This window comes from Microcaecilia unicolor, chromosome 1 (assembly GCF_901765095.1).
Source record: "Microcaecilia unicolor chromosome 1, aMicUni1.1, whole genome shotgun sequence".
Classification (NCBI taxonomy): domain Eukaryota; kingdom Metazoa; phylum Chordata; class Amphibia; order Gymnophiona; family Siphonopidae; genus Microcaecilia; species Microcaecilia unicolor.
This window is the reverse complement of record NC_044031.1, coordinates 714,083,385-714,110,223: the sequence shown is the minus strand read 5'-3', so window position 1 is coordinate 714,110,223 and position 26,839 is coordinate 714,083,385. Positions and strand designations below refer to the sequence as shown.

The 26,839-nt window shown below is 41.9% G+C and overlaps 1 protein-coding gene across 3 annotated transcripts in view; it reads right to left on the bottom strand.

Moving 5' to 3' along the window:
• AP4E1 (adaptor related protein complex 4 subunit epsilon 1) overlaps positions 1-26,839 on the bottom strand; it is a 150,936-nt gene that overhangs the window by 43,089 nt on the left and 81,008 nt on the right. For all 3 annotated transcript variants that reach the window (XM_030189418.1, XM_030189430.1, XM_030189424.1), the window contains 3 exons: positions 20,904-21,019; positions 15,955-16,257; positions 11,078-11,192 (listed from right to left, as the gene is read on the bottom strand). In XM_030189418.1, coding sequence (XP_030045278.1) covers positions 11,078-11,192; positions 15,955-16,257; positions 20,904-21,019 — 534 coding nt within the window. The remainder of the gene's footprint in view (positions 1-11,077; positions 11,193-15,954; positions 16,258-20,903; positions 21,020-26,839) is intronic.

Below are 26,839 nucleotides of genomic sequence, written 5' to 3'. Positions count from 1 at the left end.
GATGCTTTCAGAAATAAACGCTGTTACAAGCTGACAAGTATTTTTTCTTAATCATTACTAAGCATCAGTTTTTTTGTGGGATAATTTAATATCACCTTGTATATATGTTTTTTGGGGGGGTCACATATTCATATGTTTTATTTTAGAGACACAAGTAGCACCTTGACACAGCTATATTGGCAAAACTTTGACCACAGTAGGTGTCTGTTTGCAGCAGCTTGAATTAAGTTTGAAAGTTTATTTTTGTCACTATTTTTATGTAGACCCTTTAAAAGCTGGTTCAGTTGGAGCTTTAACATAATTGTTCTCAGGGGTTTTTTTTTATGTCGGTGAAGTAATTTTACCCTTATATTCCCACCAAATTTTCTTCTGTTACACAGGAGTGGAAGAAAGGGTTCTGAGGCTTTTCCCCCCCTGGGGATTTTTGTACTCAATTAAACAGATTTGATAATTAAAATACTGCCAGCTTCTTTCTTAGAAAGAGTTTTTGTATATCATTACTTCTAAACCACATTCTTAGTTGAATCAAATCAAATCAAATCAAAGACTTGTTCATTTGAGTTGGGCCCTACAATACTAGCAGGCTTATTTTCGAAAGAGAAGGGCACCCATCTTCCGACACAAATCAGGAGATGGGCGTCCTTCTCTTAGGGTCGCCCAAATCAGCATAATTGAAAGCCGATTTTGGGCGCCCTCAACTGCTCTCCGTCATGGGGACGACCAAAGTTCCAGGGGCATGTCGGCAACGTAGCTAAGGCAGGACTGGGGCATGCTTAAGAGATGGGCATCCTCGGCTGATAATGGAAAAAAGAAGGGCGTCCCTGATGAGCACTTGGCCGACTTTACTTGGTCCATTTTTTCTTGTGACCAAGCCTCAAAAAGGTGCCCAAACTGACCAGATGACCACTGGAGGGAATCGGGGATGACCTCCCCTTACTCCCCCAGTGGTCACCAACCCCCCCCCCCCCCTTAAAAAAAAACAAAAACTTTACAATTTTTTTTTGCCAGCCTCTATGCCTCAAATGTCATACCCAGTTCCATGACAGCAGTATGCAGGTCCCTGGAGTCAGTTTTAGTGGGTGCAGTGCACTTCAGCCAGTTGGACCCAGGCCCATCCCCCCCTACCTGTTACACTTGTGCTGGTAAATGTGAGCCCTTCAAAATCCACCAGAAACCCATTGTACCCACATGTAGGTGCCCCCCCCCCTTCACCCCTTAGGGCTATGGTAGTGGTGTACAGTTGTGGGGAGTGGGTTTTGGGGGGGGGGGGTTGGGGGGCTCAGCACGCAATGGATCCTCAGAAGCTTAACCGAGATTGGGTGGCAGAGCTGGTAGTGGGAGGTGGGGCTAGTGCTGGACAGACTTCTACGGTCTGTGCCCTGAAAATGGCAGAAACAAATCAAGGTCAGATATACACAAAAAGTAGCACATATGAGTTTATCTTGTTGGGCAGACTGGATGGACCATGAAGGTCTTTTTCTGCCGCCATCTACTATGTTACTATGTAAGATAAGGGAGCTATGCACCTGGGAGCAATTTGTGAAGTCCACTGCAGTGCACCCTAGGGTGCCCGGTTGGTGTCCTGGCATGTGAGGGGCACCAGTGCACTACGAATGCTGGCTCCTCCCACGACCAAATGACTTGGATTTGGTCGTTTCTGAGATGGACATCCTCGGTTTCCATTATCGCCGAAAACTGGGGACGACCATCTCTAAGGATGACCTAAATATTGAGATTTGGGCGTCCCTGACCGTATTATCGAAACGAAAGATGGACGCCCATCTTGTTTTGATAATACAGGTTTCCCCGCCCCTTCACGGAGCCGTCCTGCGAGGACAGCCCCAGGAAAACTTGGGCGCCCCACTCGATTATGCCCCTCCACGTGTTCTACTACTAGAAAAGAAAGGACACCACTGATGACCAATTCAAAGGTGACTTCAATTTGGGATCAGAGAGAAACAAACAAGGCCATCATTTCTTTGAGCAACTGCCTTATTAAACCATTCAGCATCAGAATCACAGCATTTTAAGTAGCAGAGTTGGCAATTGCTGCAAGATTTAAACACACCGTCACCTAATGCTTCTTCTTCCCAAGGACGTAACCAACACAGTTTTAAGTTATATGGTTACTGCACGTTAACTAAGCAGTCTAATGAAGCCAAATGCACATAACGCAGATTAGTGAATCAGTGATGTATTTGAAAACTAAACTCCCTGCTCAGAAACACTGCACCAATCAGGCTCTCAGCTTCCATATGTACTCCGTAACCTTGTTGACTCAAAACTCACTCAGTTAACGCTTTATTTTCAACTTAAGTGCTATTTCTTCCAATATAAGAATCTATTATATTGATGAGGGTATGGAACAATCCTAGAAGTGGAAGAGGAGAAGCTATTTTAGAAAAAAGAGGAACTGGAACTCAAACCTAAGAACAACGATATCAACCACCACTATGCCCAGGAAAGAACAGGTGGTAGTGGTTGGCAATTCCCTTCTGAAGGGACTAAAGCACCAATCTGTTGATAAGGCATAACATCTCAGGAAATGTGCTATCTACTGGGTGCCAAAGTCAAAGACATTATAGAGAGACTGCTAAGACTCACTGAGCCTTCTACTATCCAATGCTCACCACTCATGTTGACATGAATGATACTTCTAGGTATCTCTCAAAGAATATCAAGTGATTTCATGGAAGTGGAAGACAGGGTGAAGAAGAATACAGGTTGTAATTTCTTCTATTCTCCTGGTCAGTGACAAAGGCTGAAACAGAGATGCTTCCATTCTTAGACTGTGAGCCCACTAGGGGCAGATAAAGTACCTGCATGTGTACATCATTGCGCACATCTAGTAACGCTATAGAAATGAAAATTAATAAAATGTATGGATATGTAGATGATCAAGAATGTTGACCAAAGATGGTGTCCACCTATCAACAAAGGGCCAAAGTCATCTTGCAGAACAGCCTTAAGAATGTATAGTTTACACAGACATTTAAATGAATGCTAGTCATAATTTTATTTTTAAGACATTGTTTTGTTCATATGTTTTATTATTATGTATGTTCTGTTGTAAACCACCTAATACCTGGGAAAGAATGGTCTAGAAATGTTTAAATAAATAAAACACACCAACAAACCTACTAAAAAGGGTTTGGAAATAGGATCAATGACGAGGGGTGGACAGAGCCCTCAGGTATGTAAACACTTATACATAAACGGGGAAAAAAGAACATCTGGAAAACTTTGTACACTAAATGTCCATGGCATTGGAAGTAAAGTCCTAGATCTAGAGGTAGTCGTGGAAGAAGACTTGGATTTAAAGACAGTCATGGAGATGAATACAGAGATCAGGCACAGCAAACAGGAGGAACCTCTACGTGAACAGTACAAGCGCAAAAGAGTAGAGACTGGCCAAAGGACAATCCCCCCCACCCTTACTCACCCAGTGGTCAGTGACCCCCTCCCATCCCCCAAAGATGTGAAAAAAATAGTACTTTCCAGCCTCTATGACAGCCTCAAATGTTATGGTCAGTCCTATTAGAGCAGCAAGCAGGTCCCTGGAGTAGCCCAGTGGTCCGAGCAGTGCACTCTAGAGAAGGGAATCCACTTGTTGTGGAAAGTGTGAGCCCTCCAAAACCCTATTGTACCCACATATAGGTGACACCTGCAGTCATTAAAGACTATTGTAGCGGTGTATACTTCGGTACAGTAGGTTTTTGGTGGGTTTTGGAGGGTTCACCATACAATATAAGGGGGTAACAGTGAGATGTGTACCTGGGACCTTTTATTTGAAGTCCACTGCAGTGTCCCCTGGAATGCCCCACTGCTCTGATAGGACGTCTGTGTGGCCAGTGTACTAAGAACGCTGTCCTCCCCCCCCCCCCAAAAAAAAAAAAAACCCCATACATTCCAATGGCTTGTTTTTGCTCATTTTTCCCGTAGATTCCATTAGGTGAACTGACAACAGAACACTAGCTTTCTGCCTACATATTTATCACATTTGTACCCCACATTTTGCCACTTATTTGCAGGCTCAATGTGGCTTACATTAAACCATAGAGGCAATCGCCAATCCGGTAAATATACAAATACAATATAGTGTAGTGATCAGGGAGCATCAAAAGAACAGGGTATACAGGGAAAAAGGAGGGAAGGTTAAGAGTGTCCAAAATGGTCCATTAATTTGCTGTGTTGCAGGATGTAGTGACGTATGTTGAATCCTTGGGATAGTCCTTTCCAAATAAGCTGGTCATTTATTAGGATTTATTTACTGCTTTTTTGAAGGAATTCACTCAAGGTGGTGTACAGCAAGAATACGTCAAAAATAAGCAAGGAGAAATTAGATCTTACCTGCTAATTTGCTTTCCTTTAGTCCCTCCGGACCGGACCAGGATTGGACTGATGGGTTGTGCTCGCCTACCAGCAGGTGGAGACTGAGAAAAACTCTGACTCTAGAGAGCCAATAGGAGCCCTGGCCATGTGACCTTAGCCTCAGTATTTGAATAACAAAGCAGGAAAGAAAGAAAGACCATCTGTGCCGTATGGAATCCTAGCAGCCACAAAGCACTAGGCAATGCCAAGTATCAGAGCTCACCAACAACTCTTACCAGAGAAGTGGTATGGCCCGATTTGTATTACAGCTCACCAGCAACTCTCACCAGAGAAGTGGTATGGCTCCCTTGTCTTACAGCTCACCAGCAACTCTCACCAGAGAAGTGGTATGGCTCACTTGTCTTATAGCTCACCAGCAACTCTCACCAGAGAAGTGGTATAGCTCACTTGTCTTATAGCTCACCAGCAACTCACCAGCAACTGCTTACTTAAAGTTTCACATATGTACACTAGCATGGCTTACTTAAAGGTTCACATATATATATACCAGCAATTGGGTCCCCAGCAACTCTCACCAGAGAAGTGGTATGTCCCTTTTGTAGGAAAGCTCACCAGCAACTCCTACCAGAGAAGTGGTATGGCTCACTTGAATTAGAACTCACCAGCAACTCTCAGCACAGAAGTGCTAAGGACCTCAAAGTTCTATACATATATAGATATATAAATATATACATACATATATAGATATATAAATACATACATACACATATATTCCAGCAACTGAACCCACCAGCAACTCCGACCAGAGACGTGGCATGGTCCACTTAAAGTCCTATATATGTACAAGCGTCTTTGGTTTTTTTTTTTTGTTTTTTTTTAATACCCCGTTGAAAAAGTGCCAAAATATGGGAGGGGCCTGGTCCGGTCCGGAGGGACTAAAGGAAAGCAAATTAGCAGGTAAGATCTAATTTCTCCTTCCTTAGCGTCCCTCCGGACCGGACCAGGATTGGACTGATGGGAAGTACCAAAGCAGTAACCTTAAGGGAGGGACCCTTTCAAACCCCTAAGCATCTCCGAGTTGCATAGATCACCTCCTGGCGACAATGAACATGTAGAGTGTATATCAATCAAAAGAGAATGAAGATAAGCTCAAAATGGCACCGTACAAAATGTGCACCTAGTGCACCAAAAATCGCTGTGCGAAGGAAAGAACCCCGCTTCTCAAGATGGAGCATATGTTAACACTCTCAGGAAATGGTCCCCCAGTGAGTAGACAAATAGAAGGTATGAATTCCTTAATACGTCGAGATATAGTGAGGCCGAAACAACGGCAACCTTACCTTGACTAGAAGTACCAAAAGGAAGGACCAAATAGCTTGTAACAGCTCTCTAAATATATAAGATCTGTTTTAATATATAAAGCATATATAAAGCATATAATTTCCTGTGATCTTGAACGCCAGTAGAAGAGTCCAGACCAGTAAGAAAAAAGTGATTGGAAAAGATGAAAAATGGGAAACTACGGTAGAGTGAAAAAGAAATACCCAGGTAAAGAAGTACCTCTTACCTAGACGTACTAGCTGATTGGAAAAAAAGAAAACCTGTATGAGAGAAACTTGCAGTCCTGACCCTGCTAGCTGAAGCCATGGCTACTAACAACAGTGTCTGAAAGGAGAAAGAAACCTTAAAGGAAACAAGATGATTTTGAATTATCGTGCGAAGAAGAATAACACCCTGTCCCTCTGACAATGTCACTAAGGCACAGAGGCTAAAAGCTGAGAAGAGAATACTGCAACTACAAAAGATGCCATCCTGCTTAGCAAGGCTGAATGCCTGTCCCAGACTGAGAGCATGCACCAGCCTGAGCAAGAGAGAAACAAAGAGGCCAGACTGGGGAAGAGAGAAGGTCCTCTAGAGAAAACAGAAAACCCCCTCGGCTCCATAAAAAGTCAAGATGACAACCTAAAAGGCAGCCTGGTATATCTGCAAGGATAAATATCTAAGCGAAATGCCCGACCTGAAGAAAAGGCCACCATGCCAGAAGGGGATGGCATGCTTCAGGGCTGGTCAGATGGTAGATCCATACAAATGACTCCCCTTGAATAAAACAGACATCAGCCATGAAATAAACCAAACGTCAGTGCGGATGTGAACCCACCTAGGAGGCAGGACGACTAGAGTCAGAGTGAGAACCGAAGCTGGGCCTCCCGGATGACATCTCACTGCACTGTTCGCTAGATTACCCCTTAGGCAGCTTACAGAGAAAAGTGAAAACATGCAAAAATAAAATGACATACATGTCAATCGTGTAAAGGGGGGCACATGCAAGCCCTGTAAAGAAACAGAAAGGATGTACCTTCAATACACAAGAAGACCAGAGACCTACCAAGGGCCTCAATATGTAGCCTAAGAAGGCAACAGACCTACCAGGAGACCGCAGACCATTCTGAAAGAACATAAGCTAGAAACAGTCCTGCCAGAGAGCAGGATTGAGTCTTTGAAGTAACCTAAGATGATAACAGTCCTATGAGAGTCCAGAAAGAGCATTCCGGACTAACATAACATGGCAACAATGCTGACCAAAGACAGAGTGCTCAGAATAAAAAGCTAGCCCTCAGGGATACCTCCTTGCTCCGAGAGCGACTGACAGTCCCCTAGTTTCAATGTAAAGAGACCACATGGTAATCCTGAAAGCAAACCGAATGCCAAGAGCCAAGAAGGAAAAAATTAAGTTGCAAAGTAAAGAGACCACATGGTAGTCCTGGAAGTAACAACCAAATGCCTGGAGGAATGTCCTACTCAACTAATGCCGAAAAGAAGAGCAGCAGTCTCGGGGAAAAAAACAAAAGGGAAGCTGCAAATGCTTCAGAACACTCAAAAAGATAAAGAGCACGGGAGTGCAGCTCATGAGACTGCAAAAGGCAATTGCCCAGGGAAAAAACCTTGCAACTATGTCGCATGTAACCCCAAAATATTGTGGAGACTGCGAAATATTTAGACGACTCTTTACCACCAGTACTAGACATCCTGAGAACCATAAAAATTGCACTTCTCGGTCTGCGACTTGCTGACTTGTCGACAAGAGGTTGTTTTTTTTTTGTTTTGTTTTGTTTTTTTAAATAGCTAGCTGACTCGCCATGAGAGAAAAATCTCCCCTTTTCTGAGGGGTAGCATAACTATGATGAACTTTTAGAGACTGGAAAACAGTGTTGTGAAGGGACATTATTGCGCATTGTGAGCTGGTCACCCTTCCAGGACCCAGCCCGGGCGGACCCTGCTTAGCTTCCTTCACACCGGGCTCTATCCTTCTCAGAAACTCTCCTAAGAGAAATATGCAGAAAAGTTTGTATCAAAAAATGTGCTGCACGAAGCTTCACTATGGATCGAAGGCTTTCATGAAAAAGACTTGAGACTTTGAGAGCGCTCTTGACAGCATTTAGAATTGAAATAGGAGGAAGGAAAATTCCTTCTTAGGAACTAGGTTCTTGTGATAAAGATTTGAGACATTGAAAGTGCGCATGACGGCAGTGAGATTCCAAATAGGAGGAAGGGAGATCCATTCTTAGGAACTAGAAATTAAAATTGCATTCGGAAGAATCAAGAGAGAAAATGGTCTAAGATCCAAGAGTCTATGTAGGGAGACCCCTACTTCACATGCCTTGCCGTGAGAGCGATAGAGAAAGGAGGCGAAATGAAAAGCATAACCATCTAAAAATAAAACCGCAAGAACTCCTGGACAGAGGAAATAAGAAAATGACTGTCATGTAAGAGTAGCCTGCAACTATGATTTCATGACACAAAGTTAAACAGGTGAGAGTGGCATGTACCTATGACAACATCCTTACTGCCCCCATGCCTGTGGAAGAACAAACGTATAGCTGACATATAGGAAATATCCTGGAATGGAAAGCAACCTTTCGAAACATGCTATAACAAAAAAAAAAAACACAACTGTGAACTACCTTCCAACAGTCACATTGGAGCAGACTCTGTGGGTGCTGTGGGTGCTTGAGCACCCCCAATATTGAGAAAAACTCATGTATATGTCCAAGGAGGGGTCATTTCCATTGGACTTAGCACCCCCAATAATTTTGAAAAGTTGGCTCCTAGCCCACAGACAAACGCCACCCGAGATTATAAAGAAACAAACATCAAACAGGCTGGCCAAGTGATGAATATATAGTGGGACATAGACATACAGGAGTCCAAGATAGAGAAATAAATTGCTAAAACTTGGACCTGCACCCAGTTCTGTAGCCCACCTTTTGATGCTGCTTTTAACTCCTAACCCTTATTCACTCTGTTCAGAACCCTTATTTTAAACCTGCTCACTTTAAAATCTCCTCATCTCTTGTTTGTTTTGTCTGACCTAATGAGATTGTAAGATCTGAGGAGCAGGGACTGTCTCTTCATATTCAAGTGTACAGCGCTGCGTTTTTCTAGTAGCGCTTTAGAAATGATAAACAGTAGTAGTAGCAGCTTCAGAGACTGTAGTGCTGACTATTAGGCTACAGCAACCAGCTACTCAACATTAAAAACATAAAAAGCAAAGAAATGACCCCCCTAAAGAGCATAGGCGACTCCTGAGAAAGATCGGCCCCAAACGGCCCGAAGACGGCGAAAGAGAAAGTCCCGACGCACCCCCCAGTGGCGCACAATATTTACAGGAGCCGGAAGAGGAGATCCCCGACGCTGGCATACAGCGCGTCTCAGCTTCTCGGACATGACGGTAACGCGCGTGCACGCGCGTACCCGATTCGCGCCAAAATCTCTTTTTTTTTTTTTTTAAGCCCTGCTCCGCCGAACAAACCGCTAAGGGAAGAACACAAACGGCAGTGCTAAATAAAATACAGCTCAAATCAAAGAGGGCTGAAAACAAAATGCTGCCGCTTACTCTTTTTTTTTTTTTTTTTACACAGCTGACTCACAGCATTCCCATGCAATCAAACGGAGCTGTCTGCTCATTCAGTCAGTGGGGACAAGTTGTCTTTAATTTTTTTTTTTTTTTTTTTAACACCTAAACTCCTCCAAATTACTGCTGCCTCTTTTTTTTTTTTTTTTTTAAACCAGCTAGATAAAATAGACACCTAAAACAGCAACCAGAGCTGCCTGCTCGTTAAAGTAATGGGGAAAACTCCGCTGAAGAGTAATAGAACAACACATAGCTGTCTGCTCGTTAGAAGCCGAGGGATGTAGCTTGCTCCTTAAAATGCTTATAAGATTTAACTTTCTATAGTGGCTGCCTCTCCCAAAGACATACACGTTTCTAAACAAAGGGTAGTCCTTCCCAGCTATGTATGGGAGATGGGGAGGAAGGGGGGAGGGACCCGGAGACATCCGAGTTTGACACCCCCAGAGGCTGTAAAAGAAAGGAAAAGAAGTCCCTACCTGACCAGCGTCTAACAGAGAATTCCTAGGCACAGAAGAAGAGGTAGCAATGTTGTTCTTATTGTAAACCTCTAAAAGAGAAAGAGAGAGACTAATGGGCTCGCTTCCTACCTGCTGGGAGACTGAGAAAATACTGAGGCTAAGGTCACATGGCCAGGGCTCCTACTGGCTCTCTAGAGTCAGAGTTTTTCTCAGTCTCCACCTGCTGGTAGGCGAGCACAACCCATCAGTCCAATCCTGGTCCGGTCCGGAGGGACGCTAAGGAATAGACAATTACAGCAGTAACAATATTCAAACAATACAAAGTATGGCATTGTATGCTACATTACAATGCCAACACAATGCACAATAAAACATTTTAATAGACAGCACAGGGTGTAAGCAAAGATGGAACATATAGATTGATAAAACAGAGTAACATAAGTAAGAAAATAAGGGACTAGTTATACAATAAAGCAAACGAAAGAGGGGGAGTCTAAAGCACAGGAAACCAAGCCAAGCAAAAAAAGCACAAAGGGTCTTCAAGAATGGGTGGGCATCCAAAGTTTTATTGAAGGACCTGACACAGGTCGTGTTTTGGTGGGATGTCTGCATAAGGGGTCAATTAAAAACTTTCTGGCCAATATTTAAAACCATTTAATTGGACAGGAATGTGATACAACTGGCTATCCGCTGATGTCTGGCTCATCATCAACTAAGTTTGGCGGCCAAATTAGGACATCGAAATAGCAGGCCTCTCTATGGCTGGTTTCAACTTAATCGGCAAGTGCTGAATAAATCGGCTTGGCCAGTTAAGCTGAAACCAGCCAAAACACAGCCGGATAGATATTCAATGCCGATCACTGGAAACGGCCTGGCATTGAATATCCGGGCTCAGCACCGACCACGGGAAGCAGCCCAGCTACCTTCCACAGTCTGAACATTGGCTCCAATATAAAAATATGCATGGACAACCTTATAAAACTTACAAAAATATTAACATAATAGAATAACATACAAGTGTAAATATGTTGTAAATATTTTAAAAAATCTTGAAAATATAATTCACATGAATTAGCAAACAATGTGAAATTACTACGATTGTAACACTTAAAACTGGTGATAATTTTATCATTTCAATATTTCACACTATTTATGTCTGCTATATGTTATGGTAATTGTTTATATGTTTATAAGGCTGTCCATATTGTTTTTACTAAACCCTTGACATAGGCATTCCACCAAAACACATTGGGTTCTTTAATAAATTTTGGATGTTAACCCATTCTCAGAGTCCTTTTTGTGCTTTTTCTTGCTCTACATACACAATAAAGCAAACTACATACTTTAAAGTTTGTGGGTTTCACTATCAAGTCACCTTTTTCTTGAGAAAGCTTTTCCTCCTGGCGCTGGTGGTGAGGCTTATAAGGAGCTGCACCACAATCAAGTGCTTCTGCTACAAACCCATCCAGAAAAGACAAGGAAGCATCCACCTAAATTAAATGCAAGATAAGAAAAGTAAGAATACAGCAGGCTCACTATAGGATACAATTAAGCTATCATTTCCCAGAATCAGATGAGTCAAGTATGCTTCAGTGTCAACAAGTCCTTCACCAGCTAAAATCTATCACTGCCAAGGTCAACGATCATCTCTGACATGGCCTGCTACAACAGATCTCGCCGAATCTTAACGCTAGCCCTTATCCCAAAAGACATGCCCCTAGAGAAGCAGAGTTAACTTGGTACTTCTAGGGTGGACCTGCCTTGGCAATAGCACCGTGGACTGCTAAGAGATGCAGCCTCTGGATTTCTGTCGATTTGAACATGTTCTGGATACTGTGTGCTGATAACCAGATAGAAAATAAAAGAGACTGGCTACTGCAGCTAACTCATAAGTAATTGAAGGGGTTGGAAAAGAAACTTTGCCCTTGTTAGTACACTAAGCAAACAACAATAACAAGAGTGAAAGAACATTCAAAAAGGTATTGGTAAATGTAAGGTTTGGAATGGCTAAGAACTGGTATATGCAAAAAATACTGTCTGAGCTTAATCTGACTTTTGTTCTCTGGATCCCCTTCCATCAAGTTGGCTGAAATAGCCTTCTCTAGGAGTGCTTCCATCTCTACATTCCATGATAGCAAATAGCCTGTCCTCTGGTGGAGATGGAGGGCCAGACATAGCTGCAGAAGACGGCAAGGTAGCTGCAACCACCCCCGATGCCGTTGCAGATTGATGCCGCAGTCCTTCCAAAAGCTCTGGAAGCAAGGCTCGAATGCGCTTGTCGAGAGCCGCCATCGGAAGAGGCTGCAGGGCCGGTGGAGCAGTTGGTGGCAGAGCTGCCTGGGGCTCAGCAGCAGGAACCAGGCTGCTGAGAGACTGACGTGTCGTCACCTCTTAAATGGAGGGGGAGTGGTTCTCCCGGCGTCAACACTTCAGGTGCCAATTCCGTCGACTCCCAGCACCATGCGTCAAGGGAGAACGATGGACGGTCCCGGGGGCCTGCATAGTAGGAGGCCTTGAAGCAGGTGGAGACCCACTCCATTCCTCGCTACTCCCAGTGTGTTGTGGCCTCTCAGCAGCCATGCCTACCTCCACTCCCAATGTCGATTCGTCCCTCGATATCGACGTCGCCAACCTCGGTACTGATGTCGATGCAGACGTCGAAGGACTAGACCAAGCCCCAAAAACATTTTCTCTCTGGGCTTCTTGAGCCAGTTGAGTCCTTTTCTTCATACGAAGACAAAGGGCGCAACGAGTTGGGCTATGGTCGGGCCCAAGGCACTGAATATACCATGAATGGGTATTAGTACTCGAGATAGTCCGGTTGCACCGAGAACACTGTTTGAAGCCACTAGGAGTCTTCGATGACATGAAAGGGAAGACTGCCCTAGCCAAATCAAAAAACTCGATGGTGCTGAAAAAAGTGAACCAAAAAAAGGGAAATTCCCAGCCGAGCAGGCCTAAGAATGGCCACCACTAAAATAAAAGAAAACTTATAGGCAGGTCCGAGAAACTAAGACTATAAGTGGAATTTTTTTTTTTAACAAAATAAAGAGAATGAATAGAAAGGAGGCAAAAAAGTCGCAAAAAGAAGGCACTGAGGCTCCCACGGGCGACGAAGCGGACCCAGGTAAATTAGCTGCCACTCCTCACGTGTAAAAAAAATAACTGATGAGCACGGCCATGCGGCAAGGCACTCGGCGCATGTGCAGTTGGACGCGCAGTGCGCCCAGAAGCTCCAGCAAATGTTTTTGCTATTTCAAATGCCGGTTCCCGGGCCAGCGAGGCTCACCAACCCACTTGTAAGGATTATTCAGTCTGCTTGTTCTCGGAGAAGCTAAATTATTGAAGGCATTTAGCAATGCCCTGAGCTCCAAGCAATTTATCAACCACCGAGACTCCTGCTGTGTCCATGTGCCCTGTGCCAGATGAACTTGTAATGAGTTCCCTCACATTTATTTATTTGCTGCACTTGTATCCCACATTTTCCCACCTATTTGCAGGCTCAATGTGGCTTACAAAATGTTATAGCAACATGTACACATTATAGGATAAGTATTTCAGAATATAGTTGCAGATGGGTACATAGAATATCACAGCAATCATATTAACGGAATAATAATTTTACAATTATTACAAATAAGAGTGCATAAGTAAATCCTATTGGATTGGAAGTGGATTGAAAGATCAACGTAACATAATGATATCAGGACAAGATATAATATTCAGTCGTGAGGATGTAATTAGGATGAACAGATAGGAGAGTTCCTTAATAGTTGTGATTGGAATGTCACCACCTGCCATTGTGTTATTGGAAAGGGAGTTCCGATGGTCAAATATCTGGGTGGCAACCACTACTGCATACTGTCTAGCAACCAGCATCCAAGAAAAATGAAGGTTGTACTTCTGTGACACCAGAGACCAGCGGCTGAGAAGAGACTCGCCCAGGGCAACACTTCTATCGCCACTGTCATTGACCCCAGAACCTGGACTAGTCCCAGCACCTGGGCCTACCATGACTGAGAAGACAAATCTGTTGAACCAGCTTCAACCTTCTGCATTCCATGAGAAAGATATTTTCCCTTGCTGTGTCGAATAAAACATCCAGATACTCCAGCATCTGTGATGGAGTTAGTCTGCTGTTCGGAAAATTGATCACCCAACCAAACAACTGCAAAAGATGGACAACTGTCTGTCACCGCCACGCTGTCCGACTAGGACAACGCAAGAATAAACCAGTCGTCAAGATACGAGTGAACTCTGATTCCCTGGCACTGAAGAAAGGCTGCCACCACCACCACCACCACCATAACCTCCCTGAACTGGATGTGACGGCCCAGCACCACAAAATATAGAAACCGCTAATACAGCGGCCATATGGGTATATAAAAGTATGCCTCCTTGAGACTGAAGGTGGTGAGAAATTCTCCTGCTCGAACCAAGACTGGCTGTTCTTAAGAGTTTCTGAGGTAGCAGTTTAAACCTTTGAGATCTAAGACTGGAAGAAAGGTGCCTTCCTTCCTTGGCCAATAAAGTAGATGAAGTATCTGCCTTGTCCCTGTTCAACCTGGGAAACTCAAATAATGGCCAGAGTGCCTGCAAGTAGAGATGAGCAATGGCTCTTTCTCTCAGCTCCGTACCCAGCAAGACCCATTCTGCTGTAATCAGGTCCTGAACGTCAGGATGAATCGGGAAGGCCTTATAAAGACCTCTGAGCCCAATCATGATTGACAAAGATGAACTCTTGACACAGAAGCAGAAGGCTCCTCAATGGAAAGCACCACCCAGTGCCTCAGAAATAAGAGTACTGACTCCTCTTTATGAAACAACCTCAGTCCTTTCTGGCTATTCCCTCCTCAGGGGGGGTGCTCTCCCTCCTCTAATGACTCCTTCAACGAAGGACAGACCGAGGCCACATCAGAATAGACTGAGGCCACATCAGATAAGGAGGGAGAAATCACTTAGGAGCCGGAGGGGCAGCGGGGTCAGAAACTGAAGCACCTTGCAGCAACTCCAACTATCCCTGTTCAGTCAATAGGCCTGGTGTAAGAGCAATATAAACTCTGGAGAAAACAAAGATCCCGACGCAGCTGTGAGGTTGTAAAACGGCGGCTGTGCTCCATGCGTTATCAGAGGCTGTTGTTCACTGCCAGTCAGCCCTAACAACAGAGAGAGAGCATTCCCATGCTCTCCTGCATCAAACTGTACATCGGCCCTGCCCGAGAGCACAAATCTCCAGAATATTCAGATGCTTTGCCGAATCTGAAGACGTATTGTCACCTACCGTTTCCTCTGCATTCTACAGGATTCCTGGTATGCAAGCACTGCAAAGCCCTGATGCCAGCCAGCAGGTCCCACAGCGAAAACACTACTTAACTGCCTCCACGAGAGTTGCCATTTACCCCAACTGGCACAAGCACCACACCATGCAGTCCCAAGCAGTGAGTCAGGAACCCTCCCCTGCACCAAGTAGAACTTGCAGCACTCCGAGTGGTTCTGAGTCAAACTTTAGTCAGACTTACCACTGCCAGCTGCTCCCAAAGCTTAATATCCATGTCTTACCCCAGATGAGATAGAATCAGGACTGATACGCTGTCCCACACTCTCCAGTAAACCTCTTTCCTGCTCTTTTTTTTTTTAAGTTGTGCTGGAAAGGCGAGCTCCACAGGAAGCAGGGGAGAAATGAAGGGTGGGAAGTAGTAAATTCACAGTGCACCAGAGACAGGAATCTGAAGACCTCCAGATACGACTCTGCAGACTCAGAACACCCACAAAGCTCAACTAGGGACCAGCTGACCAACTGAATTAGGAGCAAATCACTCAGAACCAGAGGCTGAAAAGTGCATCCATCCACCTGCTGGAAACAGAAATACTGAGGAGCTAGACTGGATGCCAGGAGAGATATGTCCCAGCTCAGTTTTCAGTTCTCCATCTCCACCTGCTGGTTGATGGACACAACTATCCCACCGGTTCTGGAATACAGGAAAACTATACGTATTAGAAAAATTTCCCAATTGTTACCAAGTGGATAGATGAGAATACATTGATTCTCGCTTCCATGTTCTTCGACCTACTTCAAGATCCTGCTTCCCACTGAAAGATGCCTGCCTACATCACCTCCTCAAGCTATTGGTTCCTGCCCATCACACTCATTTTTACAGTAATAATTACAAACACTGCATTCTAAACCTTAAGGAAAAATATTTATAGAAAAAAAGTCTAAAAATAAAATGCAGGATTGGACATAGATCTTACCACTAGATCCTCGCAGCTAGCGTTGACTGGAAGCAGCAGCTTCATTACTTCCAGGTTTTTGTGAAGGATTTGTAACTCAAAGGCACATTGTCTCAGGCATGTATCAAGAGAAGAACTAAATTCTTCAGTGAGTTTATCAATTAAATCAGTAGACGGAGTGAGAGCTGCCAGCTTAGTGACAGCAACCAGGAGCCAGGTCTTAGTCTCAGATGTCACAGAGTTGAGCTCAAGAAATGTGGACAGCTTTGCCATGATACTTTCTGGATGCACATCAGTTTTGAGGTAGGAATACTCCCCCAGCACCTGCAAAAAATAACATTTAGTGACATCTAAATACAATACAATACACTTGAGGCTGGTGACACCTGCAAAGTGCGGTCTATACTGTTCTGTTGGTGGCTGCAAGGGAGCAATCTCTGTATTCTATTGCATGTTTTTTGCAAAAAACAGATGTGTGACTGGAGGGAGGCATCAGACTGCCCTGCAACATGGCCCACAAGAAGGCAGCAGCTACTGTGGTCAGTGCATTAGCTTGTGTAAGCCAGAGCAAGGAAGTCCAGACTGAAAGAAGCCAGAAACAGTGACTTGCATGGGCCATAGAAAGGACTAGCCAGCAGCCTCTCAATGGTAAAGGATAGTGCAGGAGATAGGAAGGAATGAAGCAGATAGGGAGGAAGGGATGAGATGGCAGAGGAGATAATATAAGGAGTGGGGAAGGTCAGGACACAGTAATTTAAAGCTGAGGTCACGGCATACTCCATGAAGTTACATGGAAATACTTTTAAAACAACAGGAAATATATTTACACTCAACGAATAGTTAAGCTCTGGAACTGGGTTTAAAAAAGGTTTGGACAAGTTCCTGGAGGAAAAGTCCATAGTCTACTATTCAGACAGACATGGGGAAGCCACTGCTTGCCCTGGGATTGGTATCATGGAATGTTGCTACTATCTGGTTTTCTACGAGGTACCTGAGACCTGGATTGGCCACCATTGGAAACAGGATACTGGGCTAGATGGACCATTGGTCTACTACTACTACTACTTAACATTTCTAGAGCACTACTAGGGTTACGCAGCGCTGTACAAATTAATAACTAAGGACGGTCCCTGCTCAGAAGAGCTTACAATCTAAAGGACGAAATGTCAAGTTGGGGTAGTCTAGTTTTCCTGAATAGAGGTGTTGTGATTAGGTGCCGAAAGCGACATTGAAGAGGTGGGCTTTGAGCAATGATTTGAAGATGGGTAGGGAGGGGGCCTGGCGTAAGGGCTCAGGGAGTTTGTTCCAAGCATGGGGTGAGGCGAGGCAGAAAGGGCAGAGCCTAGAGTTGGCGGTGGTGGAGAAGGGTACTGAAAGGAGGGATTTGTCTTGAGAGCGGAGGTTACGGGTAGGGACGTAAGGGGAGATGAGGGTAGAGAGGTAAGGAGGGGCTGCAATTCTTATGTGCTTAGGGTATGAGCAGGGGAAATAAGAACATGATGGAACATATGAGCATATGTTCCGAACTGATAAAACTTCACGCAGCAAAAAAAAATAAAACCAACAAAAAACAGCACAAATCTGTTGTCCCTATGACTGAATTACTGCTTCGAGTGGACATATTAAATTTCAACCTGATTTCTGCACATAAACCACACTCCATTTGTGTGTCATATCACAGATTGACCCCGATGCAAGCACTGACACACCACAACATGGCCCGTGTCGGGTCCTTCAATAAAAGCATATTGGTTTGCTCTAGTCTTGAAAGCCCTTTGTGCTATTTTTTTTTTTTTTTGCTGTTTTGTGCTGCATATACTTTGACCCTGTCTTTTATACGCCAAAAATTTCAAGCAGCAATCAGCAGATTTACAATGATTTTATATTTAAGAATCATATTTTAGAAAGGACATCCAACTCAAAATAGAGGCATCCAAGTCAATACGTCGCTGTTAGTACTTGGATTTTAGAATGAGATCCTGCCAACATCAGAGACTGTTCTAAAATACAAGAGAAACAGATGTCCATGCGTTAATCACATCCAGCATGAACATTCATTTTACAAACTGGAACATCTTAACCTTTCAACAGGGCAAAAACAGGTATACGGACAGTAATGTGGAAAATAGGAACATCCACACTATAGAATGGCCAAATAGATATATGCTGGGACATGAAGTTTGCTTCAGTCATTTTTGTGCTATGACACATTTCCCAAAGCTGTCAGAGAGGTGTGGTAGCCATGTTAGTCCACTCTTAAAGGTAATCAATAGAAATCAAACAAAATTAAAACATGGAAAAGAAAATAAGATGATACCTTTTTTATTGGACATAACTTAATACATTTCTTGATTAGCTTTCGAAGGTTGCCCTTCTTTATCAGATCAGAAATAATTTACATAGACATCACATGAACAATACAGCCAGGAGGGCCCCCACCCCGGTGGGATAGCACTTCACAGAACCAGGACACTGTACCAGTGAGAATACTGAAAGGTAACTTTAAAACAATACAGGAACGCAAAACCTTTGAAGTCAGAATGACTGAATATTTTGACACCCAACAGATAGGACTTAACAAGGACCTGGGTTTTCTAGCCCATTATAAACCATAAAGTTGTATTTCTCTGCTTATCACCCTCCCCTCCCCACAAACATCCTGCTAGACTATCTATGGAATGCTTTGAAGTCCCCATACACATCTCCTACCCACCCTGCTAGACTGTCTATGAGAGACTGTTATATACACTGTCAGCTACCACATTTGCTTATTTCTGATCTGAGGAAGGGCAACCTTTGAAAGCTAATCAAGAAATGTATTAAGTTATGTCCAATAAAAAAGGTATCATGTTATTTTCTTTTCCATGTTTTAATTTTGATTTCTATTGATTACCAAAGCTGTCACAAAGCCTAATATCCCTTGCCAGTTTAGTATTCAGGGGGGAGGGGGGGGAGCAGCAACCACTAGGGGATTAAGAGGGTTCTGTCCCTTAAATCCCTCCAGTGGGACACTACTCAAGTGGGTCTCAATGGTAACATCCATCTTTTTACACACAGACATCCCTCCCACTTGTGAAATCGGAGTTGGATGTCCATATTTTGGCCCCTCCTTAGTCCCAACACATACCCAGACTACATCCCCTTCCTATATGGACATACTGCAACTTTAGACATCCCTATCCCAGTTTTATAAAAATTGAGGTTTACCCATGCAATAAGGACATCTAACTGCCGGCTTTCAGATATCTAAAACACAGAGTTTCTAAAATAACAACTTAAGTGTACATCATTTATATTACATTTACATCACTGTCAGCAAGTATACTGTAGATTAGCATCTAAATATTTTCACACTAACTCTCTTAGTGAACTTATGATTTTGAGAAGAGCTTATCATGAAAACAGAATTTGAAAGAACATTCGGGGACAAGAATCCTGGTCATTCTTACTGCTTTATTTCTGCAGTTTATTTTAAGAAATTCTAAAGTCGATATTCAAAGTTATTCAACCAGGCAGAAGAGACTCCTGCCTAGTTATATCGCTTGTGCCCCATTATCTGCCAATATTTAGCAGCACATGACTAGGTAGTGCCACTATAAGCACAGACTACTCCTGGACTATCTAGATATTGCTAGGGTAGTCCTTTCTTTCCGAGCACTCTACCAAAACCCTCATCCACACCCTTGTCACCTCTCGTTTAGACTACTGCAATCTGCTTCTTGCTGGCCTCCCACTTAGTCACCTCTCCCCTCTCCAGTCGGTTCAAAACTCTGCTGCCCGTCTCATCTTCCGCCAGGGTCGCTTTACTCATATTACCCCTCTCCTCAAGACCCTTCACTGGCTCCCTATCCGTTTTCGCATCCTGTTCAAACTTCTTCTACTAACCTATAAATGTATTCACTCTGCTGCTCCCCAGTATCTCTCCACACTCGTCCTTCCCTACACCCCTTCCCGTGCACTCCGCTCCATGGATAAATCCTTATCTGTTCCCTTCTCCACTACTGCCAACTCCAGACTTCGCGCCTTCTGTCTCGCTGCACCCTACGCCTGGAATAAACTTCCTGAGCCCCTACGTCTTGCCCCATCCTTGGCCACCTTTAAATCTAGACTGAAAACCCACCTCTTTAACATTGCTTTTGACTCGTAACCACTTGTAACCACTTGCCTCCACCTACCCTCCTCTCTTCCTTCCCGTTCACATTAATTGATTTGATTACTTTATTTATTTTTTGTCTATTAGATTGTAAGCTCTTTGAGCAGGGACTGTCTTTCTTCTATGTTTGTGCAGCGCTGCGTATGCCTTGTAGCGCTATAGAAATGCTAAATAGTAGTAGTAGTATTAGTAGTAACTGGTACTTATCCAGACACCATCAATATTCAGTACCACCTTTAAGAGGGATGCAATGCTGGGGAGGGGGGGCCTGACCAGATTTATTCAAGTCCTTGCCAAAATTCAGATGGCACCCACATAAGTACTGGTGGCTGCCTCCTATCCAGTCAGACCCAGACATTCAATGCTGCTGCCTGCACATGGCCTGGCACTGAAAATCCAGGTCTAACTTAGCTGGTGACAACAGGGTTTTAAAAAAAAAAGTGCTGCCTGCTGAATATTGACCGGTGCAGTTTTAAAAATATTTTTTTTAATACTTTCCGAAATACAAGAAGTATCTTACATGCATAACGTAGTTCACATGTACAGAAAAATATAGCTACAAGGCAAAATAAAGAAAAAGGAGAGACAAACAACTGTCTTCCCCTACCAAAATTAGAAACATAGAACTTCCTTTTAAGTCCATAAAACCAGTATATGGGTTGATGTTCAATACTAACAAAAGTATCAAGGAAAAAGAAAAATTAAAAAAAAAAAAAAAAAAAAAGCTTCCTAGATGGACCCATCTGACCAGTATATGTTTGAAACAATTCTCTCATCTCTGTAAGACAAACAGCAAATCTTTATCAAATATCCTTACCCAGCTGATAACCTGAAGAAACCTCTGGGGATAAGGAGCATCCTTCTCTAGCAAAGTTAGATAAGACTGGACTGCAAAAAGTCTTAGCTGTTGGGCTTCATTTTCATCATCAAATCCTAAGCAGAAATAGATGCAACGCATTCTACTTAGTCATTTCAGCAACAAATTTTTCAAAATGTACCATAATGGAATTCTAAGCAAAACTATAAGAAAAAAAAAACAGTCTTGACACCCTAGTTCTAGCTTCTGCAGAAATCAAAGATCTGCAAAAAATGCATAACAATAAATCTCCAAAGAACTGATTGGACTATCCCTCCAAACTGATTCAAATACATTGTTTATAATATGACAGAGTATGCCACTGGCCAAGTAGGCTCCAGACAGATAGTCATCTGTACAGCTCAGGAGTGCTGTAAGAGTGAAGCATTAAGGAACTTGTTTTCAGTTAAATTAAATATATATTGGTCAATGCAATTAAACTACACTACATTTAGTGCAGTGGTAACACCGTCAGTTTAGTACTGATTTTTTGGGCACCAAGATTATTTCCCAAATAAAAAAGGTTGCAACAGAAAAACAAATCTGTGTTAACAACATAATACACTGCGCTAATTGTAGTGTTAATTAGTACTCAAATGTATTAGAGTAAGAAAACACATTTTGGTATTGTGATTCAGCTGAAAGCCAAACTAGCAAGGAAGTAGGGCCTGTATGTAGTGTAAAAAAAGATAAACCACACACAACGTTCTCTAAACTTTTAGCAAACGAATGATTTCCACCACCCTGCCAATAAGCTAACTATTGTTTCTCAGAATACACACTTGTGAAGTCTAGTGACTCCTGTGCTGAAATGTGTCTGCGACTCCTCGGAATTCTAGGTTACCTAAGGCAGGGTCCCCTTCTAGTTGAGGAGAGATCAGATCCCTGATCATGAGATTTCCATGTTGGACATCTGGAGCATAATCTCCAGAACTGAAGAGACGCATCAAGGTAGTTAGTTATCAGAGTAACAATTGTGTTTTTCAGAATCTTGTTCATTTGAAAAATCCTATGTTTGATAAGATAACATCAGGTTTGGGGCTAACTGGATATGGTAAGGAGCAGTAAATAAGACTGTTGGTAGGGCATGGGTTATTACACTATTTTTTTCTTTCCTTATTTTACTGCTGTTTTATATTTGGCTTATACTCTCCTCTTGATGTGGCCATGATTCAACTATTTTTCATTTTTTGTTCTTGCTAGTACACTCACAATAACAATCTAATGCATACAACTGGCTTATGTCACACACACAGAAGAATTGCTGTGTTCACAATGGAGCCAATCTGAAAAAAACTGTCCTATAAGCATATGATCTATCAAAAATAAATGGTCTAGTTTAAGTCAGTTCTTGTGCCTACATGCCACAGTATTTCTCTAAATACAAAGCAAGATTCAGCAGCTAGCAGTGGTAGGAGATATTGCCACAGCTATTCCTAGACAGTACTTCTTACACATTTTGTATAGTTTTACAACTTACAATGTACATTCTGAAAATGTATCTTCTTGGATTAAAAAAAAAAAAAAAAAAAAGCTTTATTTAAAAGCTGGCATACACCAGCTAGACAGAACCAGTCACAAATCCTAGCCAACATCTCATTTGGGGCATCTTTTCTTGACACCTTCTACACAATCCAACTCTTAAAATTATATATAGGTGCCTTGGAAGAGTATCTCAATCACAATTACTTCCAGACAAAGAGATTCTACCTTTGTAACCTTTACTGCCCTTAGATTGACCTAACTAGAAAATACACTTTCCAATTTATGATAGCTCTCTCTCCCTGTCTGTCTTACAAATGACATTAAACATCTAATCACAAAACTCTAGTGCAGCTACTAAAGGGTTAGTACTGTAAAATGAGTTTAAAAGATCAATGTAGAATCCAAGTGGGAAGTGGTTTCAGCTAGGGGAAGCTTGCTTAGAAGTGTTCTTGTGCTTAATCACAAGTTAGGAAACAGAAGATTCTTTTTTTTTCAAGGCAAGAAAAAAAAAAAAAGTATTTATGGAGCGTTCTAGTACCCTGTTCTGCGCATACCCCAACAAAGGAAGTATTTAAACTCTCATTAAGATTTTTACCCTATGTCCATAGAAAATAAATAAATCAAGCTCTACAGCATTTGAATCTACACAGCTGGAACTGTTGAAAAAGACCAGTGGAGGAATAAGTTATGCTACAGTTTGATTTAACTGACATGACTCATCATAGATGACATATAAATAAACTGAAAGCCCTTGGTATGGGCCCTAAAGTGACCAACAGAATTAGGACCTTGTTAAGTGAAAGGTGACAAAGGGTATTAGTAAATGGCGTTCACTCTGATCCGCAAACCAAGAGGAAATCTTAGAGAGAATACTGTTAAGCACAGATGAAACCCAAACCTCATGACAAATCAAAAGCTGAATGTAAACAGCATAAATATATATCTGAATCCTCAAATCCTGGACAAATGATGCAAAGGGGGCATAAAACATATGGGGAAAGACTAAGATCTCAATACATATTTCCTGGAAAGAGGTGGAATAGGGGAGATTATTTATTTTGTATTTAGTTCATATCTTTTTCAGTAGTAGCTCAAGGGGAGTTGCATTCAGGTACACAAAGTATTTGATAGAGACAATTAAGTACCCCATGGTATAAATGCATAGGCCTCTTTCAGTTAAGAAATGGGGAGGACAGTGAAAGGGAGTAGAGTCAGCAATCAAATGAAATACTATTTTACAGAAAGGGTGATGGAAGCATGAAAACAGCCTCCCAGTGTGATGCAGATGAACACTATCTGAATTCATAAAAATGTAGCCAACCACAAAGATCTCTGAGGGAGAGGAACAAAATGTAGAGCTTAGTAGAGGATTTAGCTGGCCAGAGTGGACAGATCGAATGGATCTTATCTGCTGACATTTTCTCCTAGGTTTCTGTTTCTATAGAGGAATTCAGAATAAGTAAAAAGAGGAATGTACAATGTTTGCTTACAGTTGTGATAAATGAGCACAGAAATGCAAACAAAAGCAATCAGACTCAGTAGTAGTCCATCAGGAACTGGCTCAGCAAAACACTGTGGTCCTCCTGCTGCTGCATCGAAACAGGTGAGCCAGGTAGAAACTTAAATATGTGTTTTTTTACTCAGAATATGCACAGAAATACAATGTGTAATTTTACATCAACAATGATTCAATAACTTCTGCAAGACATTTGTTTCTATAACTTTCAGATTTTTTCCACAAGCAACAGCAGAAAAATACAAATTTAAGCCAGAGGGCTGCTGCATTCTGCTCAACTCCACTCGCATTCTAAAACTAAAAACACATCACAAAGCACACCAGCCACAGCACAGATTTTATTTTTGATAATTCTTCTCTAAGAACACCATGTTTTATTCAAACTCATGAAAATGGCCATTCATTGGATTTGATTTAATCTACTTCTGAACAATTATTATTATCTTGTGAATAGTGTCCAATTTCATGGATGGATCATTATGTTTAAAATTCAAAGTGAATCTCCAATCTGTCTCATAATGTCACCTATTCACAGAAAAAGACAGATATCTCTATGGAAAAGTTTAATGCAAATGTTTTTTAGGAATATATTAAACCCTATTTAACTTGGGATGTCACAGATCCTGCTCTCCTTCTGGCTAATTGGTCGGATAATCTCACCATGGTTTTCTGAGAGCCTGAAGGCTATAAAATGGAAATGCCGCCAACGTGGCAAAGGTCAGGTGATATGATTCTTCAAAAGAAATGGAAAGAACTAGCTATTCAATATAAACATCAAATAAAATTGTACCTATTACTCTGATTTAATAGACTTATATCAACCAGATTTGAGAAAAATCTTTTTACTCTTATTTGAAAAGTGTGTTCTTTTTCTAATGCCTCTAATGTTGTTCAACCATTAGCAATAGATCTTGCCCTTTATTTTTCTAATAAATTAGAGGTGATTTTTTGATCTTTTAAAGATGTGTCAAGTTGCATTTAACACCATGGTCAGAATAATTTTTATAAAACTGAATTGTTTGATATTCCAGTGGACAGAAACTGGTCATCTTTTTAAAATTGTTCCTAATTCTGATATAGCTTCAACAGTTAGAAAACTTTTCAAAATCCATTGTCCTTTGGATGAGTGTCCTGCATATCTTTATTCTGGTCCCCCCAAACATATAGTCCATTGGTTAGCGTATTTAGTGAATTTAATTTTATAACGTGGCTATTGATTCCTATTCCGAAAGCAGTAGGACTAGGTTTATCTCAGCTGCTAGTATCCCCTTTCTGACAAAACTTACTGAGTTTTTAGTAGCTTCTTCAATTTTCTGATTTCATTAATGATTCTAACATTTTGTTATATTCTCAACATGGCTTCATGTAGTTAAGACAGTTAAGACAGAACTAAATAAAGGTCAAATGATATTATTACAATTTGATGTCTCAGTGGCATTTGATATAATTAATCATCAGATTTTTATCAAACTGAATGGCTGAATTTGGAATTACAGGTTATGCTTTGAGTGGTTCGAAGGTTTCCTAAAGAACTATAATATAAAGTTATTAAAGATGTCTCTCCACTCCTTTCTGGACTCTCACAAATGTGGAGTTCCTCAATACTCTCCGATTTCTTCTTTTCTGTATAATATTTATATGAGCTCACTGAATTCAATTACTTTGGATCTGGGTGAAACAATTTACTCTTATGCTGATCACATCTTTTTACTGATTCCCATTACTTGGAATCTGGCAGTACTTACTAGCACACTGACAGTGGCTATAGAAAAATTCTAATGTCGTCTTAATCTTAATGAGTTGAAAACCAAACTACTGTGGTTTGGTCTGAATCAGGATCTATTCCTGCAACAATCAAAATGGTGGGCGGCTCATATTTCAAAGTGGATAGAGTTTCTATGGTATTGGGGGTGCTACTGGATTCTGCTTTAAGTATGTAATTTCAAGTGAACACCATAGTTAAGAGACCTTTTTTCAAATTAAAACAGCTATACTTAATCCAAACTTAACTCCTTCAACAAACTTTTGAGGCATCTTTTCAAAGCACGTAGATTTACAAAGTTACGTGGAGACGTATTTTCAAAGCACTTAGGGTCTCTTTTACAAAGCTGTGCTAGCAATTCCTGTGCAGTAAATGACAGGAAGCCCATTCAATTCCTCTGGTTTCCTCTCATTTGCCACACATCTGAATAAAGGAAGCCCTTAGACTTACAAAGTTGCATAGAAACTTGTAAGTGTAAGTGCTTTGAAAATGAGATCAACTGTTCTATTTCAGGTAGATTACTGTAATTCCCTTTATTCTGGTACCTCATTGAAACTTAAGAAAAAACTTTGTTTGATTAAAACACAGTAGCTAGACTGTTACATAAGAAAACTAGATACAATCATGTGACTCCTTTGTTTATAGACCTTCACTGGCTCCCTGTTGAAATGTGTATTTTATTTAAGTTGTGGTCTCTGACCTTCAAAACTTTGAATGGACATGAGCCAGTAAATTTTCCAGCCACACATCAACTCTTAGATTCTTTCAAAACCAGCCGAGATAATGATTTTTTTTTTTTTTTTGAATGGACTTGTGAAATCCAAGTCTATTCATGAAAAGTAATTTTTCTATTGTGGAGTGGAGGAGTGGCCTAGTGGTTAGGGTGGTGGACTTTGGTCCTGGGGAACTGAGGAACTGAGTTCGAGTCCCACTTCAGGCACAGGCAGCTCCTTGTGACTCTGGGCAAGTCACTTAACCCTCCATTGCCCCATGTAAGCCGCACTGAGCCTGCCATGAGTGGGAAAGCGCGGGGTACAAATGTAACAAAAAAACAAAAAGTCTGGAATTCTTTACCACTAAATATTAATTAAAATTTCTAATTATACTATGTTCTGAAAGAAATCGAAGACCTAT